Source organism: Tenrec ecaudatus, chromosome 6 (assembly GCF_050624435.1).
Source record: "Tenrec ecaudatus isolate mTenEca1 chromosome 6, mTenEca1.hap1, whole genome shotgun sequence".
NCBI lineage: Eukaryota > Metazoa > Chordata > Mammalia > Afrosoricida > Tenrecidae > Tenrec > Tenrec ecaudatus.
Window position 1 is genome coordinate 18314012 of NC_134535.1, and position 17017 is coordinate 18331028.

Here is a 17017-nt window from a genome sequence, read left to right on the forward strand (position 1 = left end):
GACCATTGTTTTAGGGGAGCTGCCGTGCCTATCCTGCTGGTAAGCCTGAGCTCTGCTGTGATTTTTGAGTTTTGTTCTGCATTTTCTCCCACTTCACCCAAGACCACCTTTCAGAGCAGTTGGCAGTGGTAGTGGGGACTGGTTCTTCTGGTGTCAGGATTGTGGAAGCGGATGTGGGCCGCTGGACAGTGTTTCCACCCGTCTTCAGTTTCATTGCTCTTTTCTCCGCCAAATAGAGACCATACTTGCACCTCCAGGAGCCATTTGTGACCTTTGAAGGCCAAGTGGGATGTTGACCCTGGCTATGTTACATACAGCCTACGCTGACGGGTCTCTTTGTAGTGTTTGCTATCGATACGGAGGGTACACCATGCACTGGTGTCAAACTCGGGGCCACTGAGGAACATGTGGGTCAAGTTCCCCCCCCGCCCCCCGCCAAAAAAACCCAACCCCCTACAAACTCCCTGCCGTCATGTTGATGCCAACTCATTGTGACCCTATAGGAGAGGGGAGACCTGTCCCTGTGAGTTTTCAAGACTAGTTGTTTACGGGAGTAGAAAGCCCTATTTTTCTCCTGAGGAGCAGCTAGTGTTTGAATTGCTGACTTTCAGCCTAACAGCCCACTACGACGTGAGGGCTCATTATGTGGGCAAGGAGCCCTGCCACGCACTCACTTGGTACTTGCCTCTCCCCAGGGTTTCTGTGACCGGACATGCCGAGTGCTAAGCCTGGTTTGGTAGGGTCCAGTTTGGGCCTGAGCATGGCTGCTGAGGGAGGGCTTCCCAGGCCCGATGCAGACAGTTCCCACCGTGATACCTCGGATCATTCGTGACGTGTGCTGTGAATCGGGGTTAAGCCTGTAAGGTGCCGCTGCTGTCATCCTCAGAGACCCTCCGTGGTAGGGTTGATGAAGACGCTGATAAGGAACGGCAATCTGAGGGAAAGCTTTAAAAATTAGATCCTCAAGATGGCTCCATGCGGAGTGGCTCTGGGAAGACCACCGCCCCACCCATGGTGGGAGCTGCCTGGAAGGGTGGGGGGGTGGGGGAGTGAACGCCCTCCCTGGGTGCAGGATAGGACTCTGTTTGTTCCTGGAGGAAGCCACTTTCCCTTCTGCCTCCAGGGGCTTGCGGGACAGGTGGGAAATGGTAGCGGAGTCCTGATTTTCAGCTCATAGTTGGCTAGAAAAGCCAGACCCACGGTCACTGTTGATCTCTTTACGCCTGCCTCAAAACCTGGTGGCCCCGTTTGTATAAAGTATTGTAGAAGGCGACCGCAGAGCAGCTGGCCCAGCCCGGCCTGGCTCACACTGTCAGCCAGCTTCCTCGGGGCGTCCGTGGCTTGTGAGTCTTGTCTTTGAAGGCCTCCTTTCTGACAGTATGACGTGTGTGATGAAGGTCAGGAGACAGCACCTCGCTGACAACGCACTGTTCTTTCTTGATTCCTCTTCCTCTTCTGCACTGAGATGCTGCTCCATTGTATGGGGGTGGGGAAGGAGTACGATTTTGTTGTAGTCAGAAGGGGGAGAGATGGGAGGCTATGTATTCCTTAGTGTAAGAGTGGTTCTCTGATCAGAGTTTTGATTGGGATCTGGGTGGGGAATATGGTTTTGTTGCAGTCAGAAGGGAGAGAGATGGGGGCTTTGCATTCCCTGGTGTTGATCGGGACCTTGCTGCTTGCTCCCTTACATTTAGTAACCAGCACTTCCAGGTGAAAAGTAAGCGGCGGCCATCTTCCAGCTACCCTGATCCCATCTGTGTGTCTCCTGTGTCCCCCTGCAGGGTGCACCCTCTGTGACAGAGCCTACCCCTCAGACTGCCCAGATCATGGGCCGGCCACCTTTGTTCCTGACACGCCCATCGAGAGCAGGGCCAGGCTTTCTCTCCCAAAGCAGCTGGTCCTCCGCCAGTCCATTGTGGGGCCCGAAGTGGGTAAGCAAAACTCCACCTCTGCTTCCTGCCTGGGGCGGAGTCCTAGATGCAACCCCGTGTGACTCTGCTTATTTGGTGGCTGTCACATCAGTTTGCTCTTCCAGGGAAGATGCGTGTGATGCAGTGGTGATAGCGGTACCGCGGCGGGAAGCTTGCTTGGGGGACCTCCCCTCGCTCTCACTGGGAAGCTCCTGGAGCAGAGGCTTCTGGCGTGCAGCCTCCCGATCCACTCCTGATCACCATGACATACCCCTGGGAACCTGGTGTCTCTTACTGAAACTTGGAAAGTAGACTTAACTCACCACAAGAGAGACGTAGATTGCATGTTCCTGTGTTGTCTTTTGCCCTTTAGGAGAAAGAAGAGGGATGTAGACCATAGAAGTACTTAAAACACACCGAGCCCACTGACTTCAAGTTGGTTCTGGCTCAAAGCGCCCCGATAGGGTTTCCCAGGCTATTGCTCTATATGGGAGCAGCCTGCCTCATTTTTTCCCTCTGGTCAAGTGGCTGGTGGTGGGTTTGAACTGCCCACCTTGCAGTGGACTATCCAGCACTTCTACTTATGTAAATTCAAGCACCCTGGTAGTGGTTCCAAGTTGGGTTGGGACAAAGATGAGGCTTTCTGCTCCTGTGAAGAGTTGCTGTTCTGGGAACTCATGGGGGCAGTTTTATCCTGTCTTGCTAGGTCTCTGTGAGCTTGAATTGGAATTGTCTCTGTGGCAGTGAGTTTGGTTTTGGGTTTTAGGTAAATTCAGCATGGTTTCAGAATGACTTTCTGCCCATCAAAAACATGGAACTAGATTAACCATTCTTCACCTGGTGCTTAAGCATGAGCCCCTTGAACTCACTGGACAGTGTAGAAGGAGCCTAATGGCCCTGTGGGCTAAACATTCGGCTGCCAGCCACAAGGTTCGTGGTTCAAAACCTACCAGCCACTTCGCAGGAGAAAGAGACGTTCTGCTCTGGTTAAGGTTGACAGCCGTGGAAGCTGCTCTCTTCTGCCCTGTAGGGCCCCGAGGAGTTGGAATCCCCGGTGCCTGTGGGTTTCAGCTGCAGCGGGAACGAAGAGCAGTGTTGTTCCCACACAGGGTTTTAGCAGTGTGTGGTATTTTTATAGTGATCACTCTCTGTCTTTATAACAGTCTTCTAGCCCCACTTTGTCTGTTCATCCCATGTCAGTCACATTTTTGAAACAGATTGTTACAGAAACAGGATCAGAGAATGCACAAGACTTGGTCAGCGCTGGGTGCCTTGGAGACCAGTGGCTCTTGGGTTCTGAAAATGGGTCCCACATCGCTCTCCTCTAGCCTCTTGGTGGCGTCAGCCATGGAGTGTGTCCTTGATGTCCTCCCCCCGCAGGTGTGTGGACGGGAGAAGCCATCCCTGTGCGGACTTGCTTTGGGCCCCTCATTGGCCAGCAGAGCCACTCCATGGAAGTAGCAGACTGGACAGACAAGGCCGTTAACAACATCTGGAAGGTCAGTGTGGAGGAAACTTCTCCATGGGTGCAGCTGTTAGGATCAGGTAGTTAAAAGTGACCTGGGAAGTACCATCCACCTGTTGGTCACTTAGTTAAAAGTTGCGTCCTGTTAAACCTGGGTGGACCAGTTATGATTGACAGGAAACACCACCTATTGGGTAGAGAGGATAAACTCTTCATCTCCTTTCCGTGAGGCGCCCAGTAAGACTGGATTTTAGTCATGGGAGGAAGACACGGCTTCTGTTCCCCTGAAGAGTCACAGTTGTACCTGTCCTCCGAGTCGGCGTCGCCGTGGTGCAGTGGGTTTGGGTTCTTGAGTGTGGTGTGGCTGAGGCGATGCTTGTGTCTGTATGGGAGGCTTACTTTGTAGTGGATACACAGTGGTGAATCTAGCTCGGGGAACAGCTCTAGGACCAGGAGCAAAGGCTCTTTGGCTTTCTAGTGGGAGAGGTGAGAAACGAAGGTTCGAACAGAAACCACCATCCCTGTCAGCTCTTTCTAGGGACTCTGGTCAGTGGCGTGGCAGTGATGCTCCCACCTGGAAGGGAAGGAAGAGAGATGGCAGTGGGAGTGGGGCTTAGTTGTGGTGTCCAGAATAGAACCCCGGTGAATGGAAGAGTTAGCAGTAGGGTAGTCTTCTGCCCTCAGCCCTCCCGCAGCCATTCACGACCTCTCTGGTAGCAGCCGAAGACCAGCTGTCCAGTCAGAAAGGGACAAAGCCAGAGCGGAGCCGGTCTGCACTAATGGGGGTGGGGTGAGACTTTGTCACCTTGAGGGGGAGGGGAAGTGATAACTGTAGATGGGGTGGGGGCCAGCCTTCATTTCACAGCGCTTGGTGTGACAGGCCTGTGCCCCTCGGCAGATCTTCCACAACGGCGTGCTGGAGTCCTGCACGGTCACCGCGGACGAGCACGAGTGCAACTGGATGATGTTTGTGCGCAAGGCCCGGTGAGAGCCCGCCCGCGGCCCCGCGGAGGCGCCAGCCCTGCCTAGGGTCACCCAACTTAGGGAACCCGAGGACACGGTCCAGGTGACCTGATGACCTGCTCCCATAAAGAGCCCGGCCCCATAAAGACATAACCTGGCTGTCAAGTCACTTCTAACTCACCTGTCCTAAGACTGCTCCCTAGGCCTTCCTAGACTGGGTAGCTTTATGGAGACCGATGGCTGTGTCTTGACTTTCCCCCAGGGAGAGGCTGGTGGGTTTGAACCACTGACCTTTAGAGGAGCAGTTAACAACCAAGGAGTGTGTACCCAGTACCCTACCAGGGCTCCAGCCTGGCACTTGTACTCTGCCCTGCAGGGCTGCTGGGAGTCAGAGTCAGCTCCAGGGCACAGGGCAGCAAGGTGCTTCAACTCTGTCACTTCATGGTGATTGCTGTTCAGAGCACAAGGAACAGTTTAACCGAACGCACCAGCGAAGGGTCGTTATCATTGGAGTATAAGCGGATACTTTCTTCTTATGGCTGGATGGTTATTTCAGAGACCGTGTATGTAATTGGCTCCCAGTCACAGACTGCCGTTTCTGACTTGAGGGCACTCACGCATGCACAGAGTGAAGAACGGTGTGCCTGTGTAAGTCCCTGGGACAGGTGCGCTAGGGGGAGACCGGCAGGGGGCTGTGGTGGGTTTCAGGTGCCTGGCAGGCTGACTAAGCCTGATGTCTTCCATGTGACGACGCAGGCACCGGGAAGAGCAGAACCTGGTGGCTTACCCGCATGATGGGAAGATCTACTTCTGCACCTCCCAGGACATCCCCCCGGAGAGCGAGCTGCTCTTTTACTACAGCCGGGATTACGCACAGCAGATGGGTAAGCAGACAGGAGTCCTTTGTCCCCTGCCTGCAGGCTCAAAATCACAGCCACGTGCCTCATCTGCACGTGAAAGCAGGACACTGGCCCAAGGGGAGGGTGTGGATTTGTGACCAGATGCTGACCACCAGCAGAGGACGGGGCTTTGCTCTGGGGAATCCCACGGTCCTGCAGCTGTTTCTGAGTCAGTACCAATGGGTTTTAAGTTCGTGGAGGACAACAGAGTCCCTGGAACAGACCGAGTCTGTCAAGGTTTCCTCCTTTCACTGTGTCACGCATGAGGACCTGATGTTGGAGCGTTTGTGCCACAGAACTTAAACGTTTGTCTGGGAAGGGGCCTGACAACCCAGCATTTCCTGGGTGTCCGGAGATGTCTTAATGCTCCTGGGCAATGGTTCTCAACCTTCCTCAGGCCACGACCCTTTAATGCAGTTCCTCAGGTGGTGGTGACCCCCAACTATAACATTATTTTCATTGCTACTTCATCACTGTCACATTGCTACTGTTATGAATCGGGCGACCCATGAGTTGAGAACCGCTGCTCTAGTGTGAGAGCCCTAAGCAGGACTCTCCCGTTTTACAGGGAATGGACAAGCAGGACGTGTTGACTAGAGTGAGAAGGGCAAGCAGGAATGGTTAAGGCTAAGAACTAGTTTTCAGGCGTCAGTACCTGGTGATACCGAGTGAGTTTTCTCTCCGCAGGGGTTCCTGAGCACCCAGATGTGCACCTCTGTAACTGTGGTAAGGAGTGCAATTCCTACTCGGAGTTCAAAGCCCACCTGACCAGCCACATTCACAACCCCCTGCCCAGCCAGGGCCCCGGCAGCGGCCACGGGCCCAGCCACAGCAAAGACAGGAAGTGGAAGTGCTCCATGTGCCCACAAGCCTTCATCTCGCCCTCCAAGCTGCACGTCCACTTCATGGGCCACATGGGCATGAAGCCCCACAAGTGTGACTTCTGTAGCAAGGCCTTCAGTGACCCCAGCAACCTGCGTACCCACCTGAAGATCCATACAGGTGAGTGAGCCCGGGCCCGGAGCTTCCGCACCAGGGCGACGTGGTGAGGGAAGTAGCTTCGCGGAGACACAGATTGCAGGTAGAAGTGAGACGTGTGTGTCTCCCAGTGCGCCTTCTGGCTGCCAGACCAGACCTTGGGGGTGGTAGACCCTTGGTGGAACAGCACTGGTCTTCCCGGGGCTGTGAGGTAGATAATTTACATTCTGTACATCCTCCCCGAGGTCTGAGCGGCCCTGGGAAACCTCAGGCAGGCCTCAGGGAGTTGGCTTAACTCGCTGCCATCGAGTCGACGCTGACTCAGCGAGCCTGGAGGACAGGGTAGAACTGCCCCTGGGAGGTTCCGAGACTGTCACTCTTCATAGGAGTAAAACGCCCCATCTTTCTCCCAAAGAGTGTTTGCTGGTTTCAGTCTGGGCTCCTGACACCTGGAGTTAAAGCAGAGGGCGTTCTCAGAATGGCGTTCTGATGAATGCTTCCGCAACGGGGTTGAGCTTCCCCTCTTCCCGAGCTGCTGTGGGCCTAGCTTCTTGGAACCACTTGCTTCTGGAATCCGAGAGGTCTCCGTCCGTAGCGTGTGTTGATAACGGCTCTGAGTAAACCTCCGGTGCAAGTGACATGTCCCGCTGGGGCCACCCTGGCCCTGCCTTGCCTCCTCTTGAACTTACCAAACATGCTCCGGCCTCAAGAGCTTGTCACTGCAGGGCCCTGCCTGGGAAGCATGCACCCTGAGGCTGGTGGCTGGCGGGGCGAGAGTGAAGTCTGTTCCCAGATCTCCACCATACCCCACCTGTGTGTTGGGGCCTGGCGCATGCCCAGGCTGAGGCTCACGTGGGTTCCCGTGCAGGCCAGAAGAACTACAGGTGCACGCTGTGCGACAAGTCCTTCACGCAGAAGGCCCACCTCGAGTCCCACATGGTCATCCACACGGGCGAGAAGAACCTCAAGTGTGACTACTGCGACAAGCTGTTCATGCGGCGGCAGGACCTCAAGCAGCACGTGCTCATCCACACGCAGTAAGTGGCCTGCGCCTCTTGGACGACATGGAGCGGGCCCCTCCGGTGCTGAGCTTGCTCTGGTCTTCTAGCGCTCCCGCTTCTGCTCTCGGTGCTACTCAGAGCCCAGGCATGCGCTTACTCCTGACACGACACGGCATCTGCCAGGCATGCTGCCGTGGTCAGAGGCCCAGAGACCACTGCCAGGCACCCACCCAGTCTGGGCGAAGGTTCGCTGCTGGTGTGTGCTGGGTGGTCGTAGGTAAACAAGAGTGGTTTTGAGAGGGCAGGGAGGGCAGCGACGGGAACAAGCTTCCAGACAGCACGCGTGGCCTGTGTACGAACCTGATTGCAAAGACTGTCCAGTGCCGTCTCGTTCAAGCCCCTGCCAAGAACTTGCCTATTTTCACCACAGATAGATTGACTGAATCTGCAGTCTTACCAGACCCCGTGGTGTGCTGGTGTCTACCTGAGGCTCTGGTTGAAATGTGGATTCTGATTCAGTCCGTCCGGGGCGGAATAGCACATTGGGGCAGCGGCCACAGCCTGCAGAAGTGGGATCTCACTCTGGAGGTGCTGGGGGCCCCGCAGAGCAGGCCTCTGGAGGTGCTGGGAGCAGGAAGTGGCAGCCTGATCCTGAGAGGCTGGCCAAGAGCGTGGCTCCGTGTGGAATTCCCTTGCACATGGTACTGTTGGCCATTGAGCCCATGCTGACTCTCAGTGCCCTTCTGAGGGGTTCTGAGATTGTGTTAAGGGAGTTAGTAGAAAGCCAGTCTTTCTCCCAGGGAGCTGCTGGGGATTTCGAATTTCCGGCCATGCAGCTCTCAGTCCAGTGCCTGACCACTGCACCACCAGGGCTCCCTAGTGCACTCGGGAGAGAGTAGAAGGGACGTGGTCCTCAGAGACAGGCAGGAGCATCACTACTCAGATTCTCCAGAGGCCCCTGTAGGAGTCCGTTTATGGGAGCACCTCCTCCCCAGGCTGTCTACAGCCTCGGGCATGTAACCACACATGGCTCTGATGCTCGCTCTCCACGAGGCAGCTCACACACCATGTGCCTGCAGGCCCCTCCCTCGCCCCAAGTTCACCAGCTCAGAAAACGGGGCCACCCTTTCCCCACTACCTCGTCCTAGTTCCAACACTCTCACAGGAATTGTGCCCGGCCTCTCCCCACTCAACTCCCACCCTTCCTCTTAATTTCCCTTTGTCCGTGTTCCTCACCTCAGCTACACACACGTACCCCCCCACCTCGGCACGCCTGTGGGCTGATAAGTGAGTGCCTACTTGTCCCCTCACAGTTCTCCGTGACTGCCTGCCCGCCTGGGTCTCCCCAGGCTCCGCTTTAAATACTCCGACCTGCCCCTGAGCCAGCAGCCTCCCCTCAAGGCCTCGTCACTGCCGGAAAGTGCCTGGAGGACCGGTGGAAGGCACAAACCCATCCAGATGCTAAGCTCCGTCTTTCCAAGGAAACTGTGCCTAGAGAAGTGCGCCTTCCCGACGGAAAGCGAGAGTGGGGAGTTCCCGGTTCTCAGCGGGTTCACTGGGTTAGGGGAGAGTGGTCACCTCAGAACCCTTGGCGATTGCTAAACGCTGCCCTTCTTACTTTGTTTTGGCCTCGGGCAATTCAAGTTTTCATGCACGCAACCAGAAGTAAAGGTTTGGTTCCAGCGGTGGCTTTAAAGGCTCCGCAGAATTCACCAGGGCCGTCCCGTGTGATGGAAGTAGTCAGGATCCCCCCGCCCCCCACCACCCGCCACTTCTCTGATCCTGTGGCTCCCTCTCATCCACTTCACACACTGGCTGTTCCCCAAGACCTCTTACAAAAGCCCGGCCTGTGGGCTCCGCCCTAAAACCACTTTGAACACTGGTGACACTTGGAGCCAATGAGCTTTGGTTGTGGGGCTGCCCTGGTCACTGCAGCCGCCCGCTCATGTACCAGGTGGCTGTAGTAATCCCCCACCCAGCCCAGCTCTGAGTGTCACCAGGGGCACGGGACCATCCCTGGCTGAGCAAGAAGGCAGTTTCATTGAAGTAATCGGGAGTGCCAGTGCACACCGCAGCGCGCCACCTCTTGGTCCCGGCACATTTGCCTCTTCTCACGGTTGTAATAACTTGAATTTATGCTGGTGGCAGTTGATAGACCATTGGCATTATTTGATCGGGTCTTGGGTGTACATGCATGTCCTTGGCGCAGTTACATATTCTGCTCCTGGGGATACAAGGGCCTTTCTTCAGGAGGTTCATGGGAACATTTCTTTACCTTCCAGTTCGCTTACTATGAACTTTTGAAGTCTCTCGTGCGCGCCTGGGAGAAGCTCCCCCAGGTGCAGGCCAGCGCACAGTGTGTTCCGTAGCTGCCTGCCTGTGCTGCAAACCCCGGGGGCCCCCAGACCTGGCCGCAGCAGGCCAGTCTGTGCCACAGGCAAGTTGGGGACGGCAGTGGAGGGCACCCCTGCCCACACCCCAAACTATTTGAGTTTCACAAGCATGGTCTTGAGGAAGGACGATGGAAAAGAAATGCATACGCGATAGGATTCTGTTTACATAGGGTTCCTAAAGATGCTGCCTAAGTCCACATACATTGTCCAACCATTGAGAACGTCCCCAAAGTCATTCTAATAGAAGGCAGCAAGATAGTGGCTCCTCCTGGCAGGGTGGGGGGACTTGGGGTACAGGAAATGCACTGTGTCTTGGCCCTCCGATGACACATTCTTCCTGTGTCTCCCCTAGAGAACGCCAGATCAAGTGTCCTAAGTGCAGCAAGCTGTTCTTGAGAACAAACCACTTGAAGAAGCACCTCAACTCTCATGAAGGAAAACGGGACTACGTCTGTGAGAAATGCACAAAGGCTTACCTGACCAAATACCACCTCACCCGCCACCTGAAGACCTGCAGAGGGCCCGCCCCCGGCTCCTCAGCCCCGGGGCAGGAGGAGGAGGAAGAGGAGGAGGAGGATTCCGAGGAGGAGGAGCTAGTTGACTCGGTGGGCGCGGAAGACTGTCGGGTGGGCGGTGCTGTGTACGCAACAGACGAGCCCCTGTCTGCACACAAGTAAAAGACGGGCCGGGGAAAGACAGGGATAGTCGGTTCTCCCCGCAGTCGGTTTATAGAAGTCAGACGCTGTCTCATTGCCTGAAGCAAGCCCTCAGGCTCCGGTGGAAGCATCCTAGAGCAGAGAGGACACAGCAGTGGGTCCTCCTGTGTCTGCATCCCCGTGTCTAGAGCAGCACCTGCCTTAACCCACCTGGCTGCACCTCTTTCCCTCACGGCACTCACTCCCATGTTCCCAATTCTCAGCAGGTGCCTGGAAGACAACTACAGAAGGGGCTTCCAGAGGAGAGGCAAAGATGGAGGAAAACTAGCTTGGCAGAGGTCAAGGGCAAGCCTCCTGGCTGTGGGGACTTAGGAATCTTTCCTGTTCAGTCCCAGCCCCCCTTGATGAGAGGCCCTGGGGGGCAGGCTGCCTGAGGAGTGACTGCTGGGTTATCTTCCTGCTGGCGTGCCGTGGAAGGGAAGGGACTGAACACGAACACACACACACACACAAAAACACACCCCACCCCCGTTCAGCCTAGAGTCTAGGCAGAGTGCAGACACACCACTCCCCATGGAGAGGGCCCTCGCCTGCAAAGCCACAACATGGAGCACACGCTAGGGCTCATCCCCTAGTTGACTCGGGGAGGACCTCACTGGCTAAGTGTGGTAGATGCCCAGTGGTCTGGAAGGTTGTGAAGGCTTCGTGGTCAGTGCTGGCCCGGTTTTCAGGGTTGCAGCTCAGCTGATGCGCCTGGTCTCCCAGGACTGCAAGAACACACCCGTCTACTCAAGGCTCAGTCTGACGGGAAGTGGAGCGGGCTCTGCTGGGAAGGTTTTGCTGCTAATGTATTTATGGAATGAATGTATTTCATTCAAATCTGTATTCCTCTAGGAAGGATTAAATTCAACTTTTTGCAAAACATTGGATTCCTCTTATCTTGGTGGTGGATGGAGATGAACTGAACCTTTTAATAGGAAGCAGGTACACTGAAGCTTCTTCCATGCTTAGAAAGGAGAGGCTTCCAGGTGCTATTCTCATTTCTCCCGAGGAAACTCCGCCCTGAAGTCGGCTGGGGGAGCTGGGGGAGGGGTGGGGCAGCCGCAGGGCGGCTTGGAAGCAGCCAGCCCTGTTCTGGAATCTTCCCTTTACCTCAGCAGCACACACTGCCTTAGCCCCTTCCAACCAAATGGTTCTCTGAATTCTTTGAGGAAGCTTGTGTTTACCGTTGTGGAAGACATTTTGGGTGAAACAAGGAAGATTTCTGAAGAAGGGTTTTCAATCCCTTAGGACACATATGCCTGTGGGGGCTCCCGGAAGTTGATGGGCTGAGCCCTCTAGCTCTGTGCAGTTACACAGGCCTCCCCTGGAAGGCAGCATGCCATAGGGGCGAGAGAGAAGCTTCCCGCTAAATCCAGTGATGGGAAGTACAGGCAAGTTTTTGTTGTTTTTTTTAAATCTCAGCTTTAAATGACATGTTCCTAACCCATTCTCACCAGACAAGTGAACACTCGTGCCTTCCCTGGGACTGCACTGAGCACTCTCTCCCTGGAGCTGCAGGCAGCCAGCCGCGCCTCTTTGTTGGGGGAGCCAGCAGAGAGAGAGAGAGAGAGACTGGGCGCTGGGCCCCTGCAGATGGCTCTCTCCTGGAGGGGGGCGGGTCCTGGCCCCTGACCACCGAGGGGCTCCTTATCCCAGGTGTCAGCACCAATGTAAGGAAGTCGAGAGGCGCCAGAGACCAAATCAGTCGAATTAGAGCAAACAGGCTTTATTGGGGAGAAAGACCCAGCCTGGGCGAAGTCCTACGGTCCACAGTGTCTGGGCCGGAGGAGTCGTACTGCAGGCTACAGGGGTGATGCTTATATATGGACAGGTATGTCCGGGTTCTGGAATGTAAGGTGTCTTCCTGGTTCTGGGTGTATTCGTGCCAGGTGCAGAGCGGCGGGCCGAGAACAAAGTGGGCACTGAGCCAAATGGGCCATGCCGGGTGCAAAGTGGAAGGTCGAGAGCAAACAGGCTGTGAGTAAAAGAAGGGAAAAAAACATGCAAAGCTGCTGACAGGTGACATAGCCAGCTCTGGTCAGCTCCGCAGGCGTGTGTGGGAGATTCAAGGTCACTTGCTGCTAGAAGCCGGCCTGCATTGATCCTGCCGTACAGATACCTGCTCTGTTTGTTCTTGTTTTTGGTTACATGACTCAGGCGTTATTTAAGGCTTTAAAAATACTCACACGTTTAGTCCGCACAGTACACGTGGGATTATCGCACATAGACTAAGTCCCTGGTCCCCGGTCAGAGCTAATTCAGTGACAGAAGCAAAATGTAACCAGTCTGGTTGAGACCCCCTGGTTGAACCTGGGATCCCACCATGGGGTCTAGATTGGCTGAACTCTCTCAAAGAAATCACACAGAAAGTCGAAACCATTGCATTTCGATAAGGCCTATGTATAGATGCTGCATCGGCATTTCAAACCTACCAGCGGCCCCACAGAGGAAAGGGGTGGCACTCTGCGTCCTCTAGGACCCTGTACCGTCATGCGGAGTCCAGAGCAGTGGCTGGACTTATGGTGTTTGGTAAGTAGCTCTCTGCAGCAAAGCATAGGCCAAGTGCTTGGTTGCTAACTGCAGTCGTGGTTCGAACCCATCTGTTGTTCCATGGGAGAAAAGATGGGGTGACCACAACCTCGGGAACCTCTGGGCTTGTCTACGTCGCCCCGCGGGCTCACTGCGGCCCAGAGTGGACTTGACTGCACAGGGCCGTTTGCTCTCAGTTACTAACCCAGAGGTGGGTGGTTTGGACCCGAGGAAGAGAGGGCTGGTGGCCTGCTTCTATGACGACTACAGCCAAGCTCGCCAACCCCACGGTGAGCACGGCTCCGCTCCAACTCACGGGCCACCCCAACTCAGGACCAGCTCAGCAGCAGCGGAATTGGCAGTTTCAGTACACCACTACCCTGGAGGTGAAAATCCCCCTTTTAAGGTGTTCGATTCGAATTCAAGATCAGGCTCCTTGCTCTGAGTGCTGTGCTTGCTCTTCACCCCCCCCCCCCACACCACCCACCGTTAGTGTGGCCGTGGGACGCCGCTGGGCGCTTAGTGGAGTGATGCTGTCAGGTCGTCAGTCCCACTCAGAGCAACTCTGCACAAGAGAACGACTCACCACCCCGTCCCGGCCACCCTTACATTTTCCTTATGTTAGAGCCTGGCGTTGGAGCCACTGTGGTCAGGCCCTCTTGTTGAGCGCCCCCCCCCCCCGGCCCCCTCTCTGTGCCCCTGCAGTTGGGCACGCGTGGGTGCCCTTCTCCAGGGACTGGCGTTACCTGACAAAATGCACAAAGGATGAGAGAAGTCTCGCCATCCTTGCTTCTAAGCAGCATCACCTGGCTGAAAAAACAGGTCTTGTCTGTCCTGACCGTCTGTGGTACCTTCAGTGTCTTTGCCAGCACCTTAATTCAAATGCATCCCCCCCCCCACTTTTTTTTTTTGGTCTTAGTCAGTGTCCAATTTTCACATGAATAGATGACTGAAAATACCATGGTTTGAGTCAGGTGCACCTTGGTCCTCAAAGTAACATCTTTGCGCCCTTTGATCTCCCGACTGCTGGTTCCAGGAGCATTGATTGTGGATCCCAGCAGGACAGAATTGTTGACAGTGTCAACCTCTTCTCCAGTTGTGCTGTCTCTGATTGGTCTCGTGCGGGTTTGGGGTTTCTTCACACTGAGTTGTTACCCACAGCGAAGGCTGCCATCCTCGATCTCATCTTGGTAGTGGATAGTAACCACTCACCCTCTTGCTTGTGCGCTAAGCCTTCAGAGGCTGAGACTGAGCTTACGGTCACTTGTGACGAGGGCTGGGAAAAGACTTTCAGAAAAGACCAAGAGGTGTATCATCTCATCTAACTGGGGTTTCTGAATACAGAAAGGAGGCACGATCACATGACTTCACACTAAGCCCCCATGAGGGAGACTACTGAATAAGTGCCTGTGAAATGAAAATGATTCAATCCTGCTCCTTCGAAGCACATGGCCTGGGTCCCCATCCACATAGGCTGCGAAGAGGAAGACTTCCCAGAGAAAGTGGTAGTTAAGCAGAGCTTTGAAGGATGAAGGCAAGTTAAGACCCCAAAAAAAGAAATAGAGTAAACTTGCAGGCAGAAGAGTGAAAAACTGATGGAAGACTTCCCACCCCCCCCCACCCCAAAGCCAAATCAGCACCACACTCAACACTGAGGAGGTAGGTGCTCCACGCTGTCCATTCTGTCACCTTCCCATTCCTTGTCAATGAAGAAGAAAAGGCACGTTACCATTTAATGGCCACCCAATGTCCCGATTCCATTTTCCTTCTCTGCTGCGTTCAGTCGTTTCTGGCCATGGCCACAGGAACTCACAGCCCACACTTGAAGCTAAGTGATTGTTGGGCTCCGCACAGCACCCTCCTTTTCCAGCCAGCTTCTCCGATTCACGACTCTCGGCGCTCATGACCCCGGGGTTAATGAAGGGAGTTGGCAGGTCACAAGGCAGGTGGAAATGATCGCTAGTTGTTTAGTCAGAACGTGAGACAAAAGTTCTTCCAGGGCTGCTCATGACTGGCTAAAGCCCTGCCACTGCAGTAAGCCTCAACCTGAAGGCACCCATGTTTCAGCTCTGGATCAGCAAACCCAGCTCCCAGAGGCACCCACTCCACAAACTAGCCTTCTGCCCCAAAGCACTCCGCTTTACTTGTTCCGTCTCATGCTCTGACACCTGGTTCTGCTGGTGCCGGGGCTCTGGTGTCCAAGCTGCCCCCTGGATCAAGGTGGTCCAATATGCCGGGGTCTCCGAGGTCCTGAAAGACACGTCCCACTCCCGGCTCTTCGCTCGTGCTGGTAGTGAAACCCTCTTGCCAGGTCTGAAATGGCTCTTTCTACTCAGGATTGCCCTCGCTCTCAGCCGAATCAGATCATACAATCAGTACCTTCGCCCGCTTTCTTTCCAGACCCGTCAGGGAAGGGTCATTCAGTGGGAGTTACAGACTGGTTGGAGGAGCCACATTCACTGCCCTGCCTGGGTTTACTAGGGAAAATGAGAATACAACTTGGACCAGGAACGACTCAGAGGGAGCAGGTACAACTCAGGATGCAGTTCTTGATCAGAATCACTTCTTCCTGTCTCGCTGTTGGACCTTACCTGGGGCCTTCTGGGGCAAGTGTTATAAAGCCCTTCAGCACCACTGGTAAGTGCCCAAGGTGTAATCCCACTCCGCGAGTAAGCCTTGCCCCCAAATTGCTCAGGTTTCTTGCTCCGTGGGCCAGGAAGCCCACCAAGCTGCCTCCCAAGGGCCCCTGGTTTGGCTGCCTCAGCTGCCGCCAGTTTCTCACCACCTCTGACTCTAGAGCCTGGCACTCCTGGGCCGAGGAGGTTCTCAGCGCAGACCCAGACCCAGAGGTGGTTTGAGGTCATGGATTCACCGATATCCCAGTTAATTTACCTGATAGGTTTGGTGTTCCACCTCCTAGTCGTTGTTGGGTCATGTGATGTCCCAAGCCCTTAAGAAGTTACTGTTGGTTTACACAGCAATAGTAAAGTCTACCCAAATTGACCACTTCTGCATCGTCATGGTCCCACCTGGGACCCTTCTGCCTGTAGGTTAATGGTAATGGAGGAGCCCTGGGGCAGTGGTTGACGTACTCAGCTGCTCACAAGGGCAGCAGACCAACCAGCTGGTCAGAGGCCTCGCAGCCTGAGAGAACCTCGCAGCCTGGGAGACGTTCTCCACAGTCCTATCAAGCCCGGTGAGTGGGAATTGACTTGATGGCCGTGGGTCTTCTGTCCATTGCTTTCCCCATCCCCCAAGTCAGTCCGCATCCACTGGCTCACCATTCCTTCCCCTCCCACTCCTGGTGCCCCCCGGAGAGTTTTGCCATTTGTACAACAGGGGCCTCTTTGCAGTGTCCTCTGGGTTCACCCACGTTCAGGTGTTTTGCAGACCCGTGGTTACCCTGTGTGTGTGTGGCACTGCGGTGTGCGCACCCCCCGTGGACGCCCATTCTCCGCTGGTGTGCAGGCAGGTAGCTCGCATCTGTTGTGCCTTGTGCTCTCGGGGAACGCAGGTGTGCGTGTCACCATCAGTGTCCCGACTGGGATTTCCCTCGGATGCAGGGCAGTCTGAAAAGGTCTTGATCTCATCTTTTTGAGGACACGGCTCTACTTGACCAAGGCATAAGATCCCCCAACGTTTTAGTAATCGTGCCCAAAACAAAACCCAAGAGTTGTGCGGTAATTACAACCATCTTTGAAACATTTTGGTAACCAAAAGATCCCTCTCATCGATTTGCACTCACTCCCCATTCACGGCCAGTGGGTTGATTTCTGACTCGCGGCGACCCTTTATTCCCAGGCAACCAAATCCAGTTTCTATAGATTTGCCTTTTGTGAACATTGCAGTTGAGATCCTGTTTCTAGGCGCCCCCCCCCACCCCCGTGGGTGAGCAGCTTGTAGCATTGGCTGGTTCCTTTTTACCGCAGAATGGAATGGGTAGACGCCCTGTCATTGCGAAATATCAAAGTAGGGGTTTTAAGGGACAGAAGTTCATTGTCTCACAGTTCCGGGGGCAGGAGTGCCAGTGAGGGCTTCAGCAGGTCCACATTTGCCGTCCTCTCTTGGGGAAGGTCCTTCCTGGTCTCCTCCAGGATCTGGTAGCCCCAGGACTTTCTTGGCAGTTAGACCCATTTCAACATGGCTTGTTTTCCCCGATGTGACAAACGGTCTTCAACTCT

General features: G+C 54.9%; 1 protein-coding gene across 1 annotated transcript in view; it reads left to right on the plus strand.

The window, feature by feature from the left end:
- The window catches only part of PRDM4 (PR/SET domain 4), a 30934-nt gene extending 20161 nt beyond the window's left edge, over positions 1-10773 (plus strand). The window contains exons 6-12 of the mRNA XM_075551024.1: positions 1782-1931; positions 3291-3409; positions 4274-4359; positions 5095-5222; positions 5925-6239; positions 7084-7252; positions 9962-10773. Of these exons, the coding sequence (XP_075407139.1) occupies positions 1782-1931; positions 3291-3409; positions 4274-4359; positions 5095-5222; positions 5925-6239; positions 7084-7252; positions 9962-10286 (1292 nt within the window). The 3' untranslated portion in view covers positions 10287-10773. The remainder of the gene's footprint in view (positions 1-1781; positions 1932-3290; positions 3410-4273; positions 4360-5094; positions 5223-5924; positions 6240-7083; positions 7253-9961) is intronic.
- The last annotated feature ends 6244 nt before the right edge of the window (positions 10774-17017 follow it).